Genomic DNA, 9,015 nt, shown 5'->3' on the forward strand with positions numbered 1-9,015 from the left:
GCTAGCCAGATTGAATCTACTGCCCCGTCCATCGGATGAGACATTAAAACGAGGTCCTGACTCTCTGTGGTCATTAAAAATCCCAAAATTGCCCCTTGGCCTCTGTCCATCATGGCCTCCTAATCATCCCCATATACTGATTGGCTTCATCACTGTCTTCATCACTGTCACCACCAATAAGCTGGTGTGTGTGTGTGTGTGTCGGCTGTAATGGCGGCGGTAGATTCAAACGCTTGCATGCTGCACCAACAAAATTAACATCTACACCCGTTGTAGCTGCCGGCGACAACGCAGAAAGAGCCAGTTATGTTAATATCAGGACTACTCACAATGTGCTTGGTCTCAACCTTGAAGTTCGCGACCAAGGCTGCTTTAAGAAGCGGTAAGATCCATAACCTCGGATGGCGAATCCATGAACCGACAAATGTTTGTCCTGAAAGTAACCATCTGTACGCCACTTAGGCAAACTTTGAACAATACAATCGCCCACTTTCTGACCAGGAATGGATGTGCTTTCAGGCACAGGAGAGAGAGTTCAGAAAAACGCTGGATGTTAAACTAATTAATGATAGACAAACAATACGATTTACCGGAAACAACCCGCGTTACTGGACTAAACTCATAACCATCTTATGTGGAGTATACTACAGAAATGGTTCATACACAGCAACTCACAGAGATGGGAGACCACTGGGAATCCCCTTGTTAAAGTACACAGTAAGTATCCTACGGAAATTCCCCCTCTGCAGAGCGCTCTCACCGAGACCCGATCCATAGACGCTCACTGAATGGATAGATCAGCAGTTGCGTTTCGTACGGGAAACCATCCAGCCAGCGCTCAATTCCAGCCTTGTGAAAGAGCCAAGAGTGGTAAGCGAAAACGAACTAGCTTATCTTTGGGAACACTGTAGGAGCAAGACAATAGATGTCATTCTAAATTATAGCACTTACCCAGATCCCCCTCCTGCGATAAGCGACGTGGATAAAGTCTATGAGTATTACGCTGCGAAATGTCAACCTGCACAGTTACATTAGCAGATAAGCAGCCCTCCATGGTGTGGCGCTCTTGACCTGGACAACCCGAAAGATCACCCCACAACCTCAGACTTCACCACAGAGGAGATCTCAAGAGTTCTCTGTAGCCTCCCGAACAACAAATCATGTGGTGCAGACGGCGTGACTTATTGTCACGGTTCACCGTCTATCTTTGCACTACATTTCCCAGAATCTTCTTTGGCGCACCTGCAATCACTCTCCCCGGATTACCAATCACCTGCACCTGTTCACAATCAACAGCCCCATCAACCTCTGCATATAAACACTCACCACAGCCTCAGTCATTGTCAAGCCTCCAACAGGAACAGATGCTTACCATTGTCTCAAGTCTCTTACTCATCCTGTACCAGTCAAGTAACGTATACTCACCTGAAATGTACTAACCTCTGTGTCCATGTTCTGATCTTCCCAGTATCTGCTTCTGAATCCAAGTTTCCTGGTTCCTTGTGTTCCTCCTGAGTCACGCTTGCTGGTGGATGTATCTGAAAGAGAAAAGACAAGTATCACTGAACTGTGTTAGTTTGACATTGGAAAAACTGAAGAGGATCTGCTCACCTGGAATCCTTCCTGCATAGTAATCCTCATCGTATTCACCTCTGAACTTTGAAAGAACTCACCATTGAAATTGATGCACTAAAATAAAGCTTTGTGTTTATTCACTTACCTCTGTCTCCGAGCCTGTATCCTGACACTTATGAAGAGCTCAAAGCAACAAAACTATTTTCAATAGTGGCCCTCACTCAGATTTTTAATGTCTGCTTAATTAATCGGAAAGTTCCCGACTCCTGGAAGGGGGCTATTATCTATAGGATCCCCAAAAAGAACACCATTCCAGAAGAACCCTCAACCTGGAGAGATATTTCGCTGCTCCCCACCATATACAAGGTATTTATGAAGTGAATTCTCGGCCAAATTGTACCCTAACAACAAAACAAAAAGCGTACATAGAGAGGCAATGAATGAATGAGCACGTATTCTGTTTGAAGACTGCCATTGACGATTTTAAACATGAATCCTCCCGTTTTTATGCGGTGTTCCTTGACTTTCGAGACACTTTTGGTTCTTTACCTTATAGTGGGATGCTTCATTCCCTCTAGGAAATAAAACTGCCAGAACAGTATATACATATAATCAAGAATGTAAATGACAATTCATTTTTACAAGTGATTTGCGGACATCAACTAACGAAACCGGTTAAACTTGAAGTTGGGATTAAGACCTGGAGCGCTGTGAATTTCATAGTGGCCTTAAACCACTGGCTGAAATGGTTATGGCCCCGCCTGGCATTACATCTCCAAACCCAGTTCAGGCCTTTGCCGACGTCGTCCTCATAGTATCAAGGGAAGAGAACGTCATTAACAACATGCTGTCACACACCGACCGCTTTCTGCAATGGTCTGGACTTGAAGTCAAGAACAACAAATGTGCGGTGTTCTACGAGCGACGCAGCAGTGGCAATAGATGGTATAGAGCCAAGTATGATCAGCCTCCATTTTTCACAATTGCTGGAAGCACAATTCGAGTCTATTCAAGACATGAATCATACGATTATCTAGGACACATGTTTAACGTTGCAGGAGAATGGCAAGAGCAAGGGAGCGATATCTGTAAGGAATATTCCAGCAGACTGGACATGATAGACCAGTGTCCCCTGCCGACCTGCATGAAGCTCCAGGCAGTTCGAGATATAGCTCTATCTAAGATCCAACATCTGTTTGCCAATGTCCACACTGCTAAAAAGCATCTGAAGGAGCTGAACAATAAGACCGTGCAGCTGGTAAGAAAATGGTTTAGTCTCAATACACACACATCAAGAAGTATTCTCTTTATGAACAAATCAGAGGGGGGACTGGGGATTCCCAACATTGAATGGATATATACAGCTACCAGAATAAAACATTTACTGCACATGTTGAATAACGATGATCTGACAGTTCGAGAAGTGGCCCGGCGCTCACTGCTGCTGGATCTGAGTAAACGCAAGGTCCCCTATGCTGCAGATGGAGAACCAGGTTTCCTCGGCTTCCGAACGAAACCTAGCGGAAAGCTGGATACCAAGGCAACAGGTTTTGGAGTACGTTCGGATTGGCCCGATCTGAATGACTTGTGCAGCGACACTAATATACAGCTGAACTGGGCACACACAGGCGGGGAGCAGGTGAAGATGAGCTAGGGGCAGATCATGGATTTAAACGTGCATGCTGAGGCGACTATACATCACACTGGAACCAGTAAGAAGCTGAACAACCGGACGTACAGGTACGAGATCCTCAGATATGTTCAAGCTCAACAGCGCGATTATTGTGTTAACCTGCGCCTTCAAGGTAAGCTTGCACGCCTTCAGTGCGCGGATCATACAGTCTCACACTCTGCTTTACAAAATTCAGCCGTTAACGAAGGTATCCTAAAATGTGTTATTAAAGCTGGGCTGCAAACTCCCGACTAAGTACAACCTCTCCCTGTGGTTTCCCAAACAGCACTAACCATTCTGCTTATTACACAGCGATAAAACAATGGAATCTATAGCGCACATAATGAACGGGTGCCCTTTACATCGCACGCCACGATCGCATCGTAAACACAACAGCTCAAGAACTGCGCAAAGTTTCTGGACAAAGTGCAAAGTTTTCAAATCTGAATGATAACACAAACCTTCTACGAAGTGTCCTCAGAGAAAATCCAAATACTCCAGACATTGTAGTTGTCAATAAACTCTCTAAAAACATTCTGATTCTGGAAGTGGGTTGTAGTTTTGATGCTTACATGGACTTGTGTTTTTCTGAGAAAATGTTAAAATACCAGTCATTAACAAATGCTTTAGCGGTGTGTGGTTACAGCACAAAACTGATCATCCTAATCTTTGGTAGTTTAGGACATGTGCACAGATTATGCATCAGGGGTTTGCAAATTGCTGGACTGAGTATAGAGATCTCTAAGCAAACAGCCAAATACTGTTCTGTGTCAGCAATCATAGGCAGTGCATGTGTGTGTGTGTGTGTGTGTGAGAGAGCTATCATAGGCAGTCTGCATGTTTGGAGAAGGCGATGTCACCTCTATCCATAGTCTATTTATATATTCATGTGGTTGTGACTATTGTCGATGTGTGTATTGTCAGGTGAAACATAACAGGCTCTTTGTGAATATTTGGATGCTGGGTTGTTTTAATCAGTATTGGTCATTCCAAATAAAATAATCAAATGTGTGTGTGTGTGTGTGGTGGGCGTTCTGGCGCAATATGGCTGCCGTCGCATCATCCAGGTTGTGCTGCACATTGGTGGTGGTTGCGGAGATTTCCCCTTCCATGTAAAGCACTTTGAGTACCCAGAAAAGCGCTATATAATTGTAACTAATTATAATCATTATTATTATCAGGCTAAATCCATTTTAAATACCTTCCTGTACAAGCAATGCAACACACAGTAAAACACAGAACAACAGGGAAACCGTCACGTTCCTCTTAATTAACCCAGACTTAACACTCACTCGTAAACATAATTTTATACATATATTTATATTTTTTAACATATATTTATACATAAGATTTTTAAGTAAATATTTCAAACTCTCACTCTCAGAACAGAGACACATTACTGACTTTAAATGGCAACTAGAAGCGATATAGAAAATCCATTTTAATCCCCCCCCCTCCCTCTCTCTCTCTCTCTCTCTCTCTCTCTCTCTCTCTCTCTCTCTCTCTCTCTCTCTCTCTCTCTCTCTCTCTCTCTCTCTCTCTTCATATTAATAAAAGTTGGAAGAAAGTAATTTCCATTATTTTCTATTTTTCAAAAAATGAAAGGCTTATTACAACTGATATTATCAGCCTAAAAGTGTAAATGAACGACATCATGTTGTGAGCTTTAGTGAAGTCAACTCAGCAACAACGTTTTATACTGCGTGATTCAATAAACATTTACATGTTGAACAGACCTAAAGAAGCTACGGCACATTAAGCTACTGGAGTCTTCATCTCATGAGAAATCACATCATTTATTTAAATAATTTAACGTTCTTTTGTTTTGGTAAACAAGTAAACTTTTAATTAGAACTTTTTAGGGGCGAAATTGTTAATCTGAGGGAAGTTATGAAACTGAGGGGTGGTTTAATTAATGAAAAAAAAAAACTAAATCAAAAAAATATTTGCATACAATAAAATAAGAAAATGTTTGTTTACTGTATTTCACTCAGTTTAAAAAGATGTAATAACATTTATGATGTTTGTTCATATTTTCATATAAAAAAAAAAAACAATACTGTAAAGGCTGGAGATCATCAAAAGGCATTTCAAAAAGTTGCTATTTTTTAATGTGACTTCATATAACAAATAGATTTAATAAAATATTTTTAAGAAACGCCCATGTTCCACATTTCTTTCATCATCAGTTGAATGGACTGACATACTGAACTAGGAAACACCTTGATGTATTTTTTTACCTAAACCTGAGGTTCATGAATTGACTTATTTTAAAATGACGTCCTCACAGATCCATTTAAAAGCATCATTACATGGATAATCAGCAAATCCTGGATTATAATTTAGAGCACAATCTTCATGATTTCCACCATTTGGCTCTCCAGACGCCCAGAACCTGAAATTAAAGATCAGCCTTTGCTTTCTGTGTGATATGATACTGACTGTGAGAATAATTTATTAGACAATAATCAGTTTAATTCATTGATTTCTCACCCAGAGTTCAGTGTGCTTCCATCAACCCATTTCCACCTGCCCTCCACATCACGGTCAGACAGACCAATCCAGACATTAACATCACGATGTTTTTTCTTAACAAAATCCTGAGAAAATTAAACAATAACATATTTAGATCATAAAGAGAATTAACAATTTTCTTCCTATAAACTGTCATCCCGTCATAAAATGAGTTCCCTTTGAAACGGTCACTTCGTATTGCATAGCTATACGCAGTGGGGAAACTCCTTTTCCTCGATTTACTGAAGCCTATAATGTAAAACGCATTTTGCAGCAGCACAGCTAGCACAGTGAGCGTCTGGCTCACTCATTGGCTGTGCTGCGGCAACTGCACATCCTATTATAGGCTTTAGCTATATATTTTTCAGATGCAGAGATGCTTCGGATCCATACTAAGGCCGTCTCGGACCTCGAGCTCAATTGGGTCTCGCCCCGGGAGTCTCCTCGAAGTCGGCTGGACGGCTGGTTCTTGACGGGTCAAGACAATCAGAACAGCTCTTTGTCTGTTTTGGTGGCTGATCTAAGGGTAATCCAGTCACTAAGCAAAGACTGTCTAGATGGATAGTGGATGCCATATCTATGGCATATACCTCAGTGGGTCAGGTTTGCCCTATAGGTATCAAGGCTCATTCGACTAGAGGCATGGCCTCGTCTTGGGCTTGGTCCTCTGGTATTCCCATTCAGGATATTTCTGATGCGGCCGGCTGGTCCTCGCCTTCCACATTTATGAAGTTTTATAATATGGGGGTACCTTCCCTGCAGGCAAAGGTATTTTCGGTATGATTGAGGCCTGACGGTGTCTGGTCTTGTCTACAAATTATGTTACTGTGCACAATCACATATACATTTATTATAAAACCCGACTTTGGTTGGTTATATTTTCCCAATACTAATAGACCCGACAGTGTCCGGTCCTATTAGTACATTATGTTGGTTAATTTACTGATATTTATATATATATATATATATATTACTAGACCCGATGGTGTCCGGTCTGTTTATTATACTTGGGTTCTGGCTTGTTTTCTGTGAGCTCAAGGGTCCTGAGCTGCAGAAGGCAACCAGTTACTTATGACGCGATGTTTTGCATGGCGTCCCCACTGCGTGTAGCTACGCAATACGAAGTGACTGTTCGAAAGGGAATGACTCGGTTACTGTCGTAACCTCAGTTCCCTGAGAGTAGGGAACGAGTATTGGGTATCGGCAGCACTATAGTAACCTGGCAAGTTGTCGCTTCAGTCGTTTAAACCTGCTATAATGGCGTTTTTAGGGGGCTATTATAGGCTAAAGCCGCGCCTCCTTGGCGGGCTCTGACGTGTGTGCCAATGAGCTAGCATTACGCCATTATACGTCAGAGCCCGCCATAATGGCGTAATGCTAGCTCATTGGCGCACACGTCAGAGGCGCCCGCGCCATTGGATGTGCAGTGTCACAGCACAGCCAATGAGTGAGCCAGACGCTCACTGTGCTAGCTGTGCAGCTGCAAAATGCGTTTTACATTATAGGCTTCAGTAAATCGAGGAAAAGAAGTTTCCCCACTGCGTATAGCTACGCAATACTCGTTCCCTACTCTCAGGGAACTGAGGTTACGATAGTAACCGATTAGTTTACTCACTAGTTCTTCTCTGTTGTTTATGATGATCAGATCAGCTCCTCTCTCTGTACAGTATCTTCTGCTCTCAGTCCAGCTCTTCTTCTCAGAGGAAAGGAAGTAAAGACTGGATTTATAGTAAATCCATCCATCTGTAAACACAACCAGTTTGGGTTTAAGCAATTTATTCCCATCACACTGACCAACAAACTTAATTTTAACCGGTTTCACCTAAATAATTAGTAATGTATCCTGTAAAAACGAAACAACCAAGTTTAGTTTTTAATATACTTCATGTTTACCCTTTTCACGAAGACTTTCTGACAGGTAATTTTTCTCCTTATTTAACTGGTCTCTGTGTTTAATCAGGTCAAGTTTACTTGATGATAATCCATCTCTCTCTTTTGTCAATTGCATGTTCCTGGTAAGTAGCTCATCCCTCTCTTCTGTGAGGTTGGTTTTCCTGGTAAGTAGCTCATCCCTCTCTTCTGTGAGGTTGGTGTTCCTGGTAAGTAGCTCATCCCTCTCTTCTGTGAGGTTGGTGTTCCTGGTAAGTAGCTCATCCCTCTCTTCTGTGAGGTTGGTGTTCCTGGTAAGTAGCTCATCCCTCTCTTCTGTGAGGTTGGTGTTCCTGGTAAGTAGCTCATCTCTCTCTTCTGTGAGGTTGGTGTTCCTGGTTAGTAGCTGGTGTGTCTCTTCAGGGTAGTTAGTGCTCTTTGTCTTGATGTGGACACACAGCACTATGACCGCAGTCAGCAGAACCAAACACAGCAGAACCAAACACACGAGAGCTGCTCTGGAGCTTCGGTTCCTCACAGTATCACTTCCTGAACACAACACGGATATAAAGATCACTGCTAATTGCTCGGATGACTCAAATATAATGAGATGAAATAAATCTCAGTACCTGTGTGTTGAGGTGTTTGGGAGTTCTCCGTTTCTGTCCTGACATCAGAACCGTTTATAGGATCCACATTAGCATAGATATTCATCTCTTCTTCATCTTCTCTGTCCATATCATCTTTCCTGGGAATATTCATATTGCCATGAGACATATTCAGTCTGCTGGAGTTAGATGTGAGATTATTAGAAGTGGTTTCTTCAAGTGGATTGCACTGCTCTGAACTTCTGCTTTTGAGCTTTTGCTTTCAGCAGACACAACCACTGTGGTCAAGATCATGTGATATCCAGTTGGGGGGCTAAAAAAACCCTCTTTACTGACTATTGACAAAAGTTTTTTTTCTCAGTAAAAACAATTTATTTATACTTGTATATTTATGTCTTGTTTAGATGTATGTTGTCCATATACTTCATTAACAAGGGCAAAGCATGTTATCATGCTGTAGTTTATGGACCTACACTGCAACTAGAACACATTTCACCATATAATTAGAGATCAACTGAAATCATTTGGATCTTGACTGTTTTACGTTCATTTTGACATCTTTACTTCAACAAGTACTTATAAATATATGTACACTGTAAATGATTTCTGTTGTTTTCACAGTATTTTTGCTGTATTATCAGTGAAAGTTTACAGTAGTAAGTTCCTGTCAATTTTATAGCTTTTACAGTATTATTGATGTATTTCCAGCTGTCATACTGTAGAACTATTTACAGGAAAGTAACTTGTAAAGTAAATTTATGCTATTCTTTGAAGAAG

General features: G+C 41.6%; 1 protein-coding gene across 1 annotated transcript; it reads right to left on the reverse strand.

Annotated features, from left to right (window-relative positions):
* Positions 1–5,297: 5,297 nt before the first annotated feature.
* LOC130102413 (asialoglycoprotein receptor 1-like) lies at positions 5,298–8,482 on the reverse strand. Its single transcript, XM_056268437.1, has 5 exons — positions 8,260–8,482; positions 7,655–8,179; positions 7,377–7,504; positions 5,741–5,847; positions 5,298–5,642 (listed from the first exon to the last, which is right to left on the reverse strand). The coding sequence occupies exons 1-5, from the start codon at positions 8,405–8,407 to the stop codon at positions 5,513–5,515; spliced, it is 1,038 nt and encodes a 345-aa protein (XP_056124412.1). The 5' UTR covers positions 8,408–8,482; the 3' UTR covers positions 5,298–5,512.
* Positions 8,483–9,015: the final 533 nt, after the last annotated feature.

This window comes from Rhinichthys klamathensis, unplaced genomic scaffold (assembly GCF_029890125.1).
Source record: "Rhinichthys klamathensis goyatoka isolate OS25496 unplaced genomic scaffold, OSU_Roscu_1.1 h1tg000272l_1, whole genome shotgun sequence".
Lineage (NCBI taxonomy): Eukaryota > Metazoa > Chordata > Actinopteri > Cypriniformes > Leuciscidae > Rhinichthys > Rhinichthys klamathensis.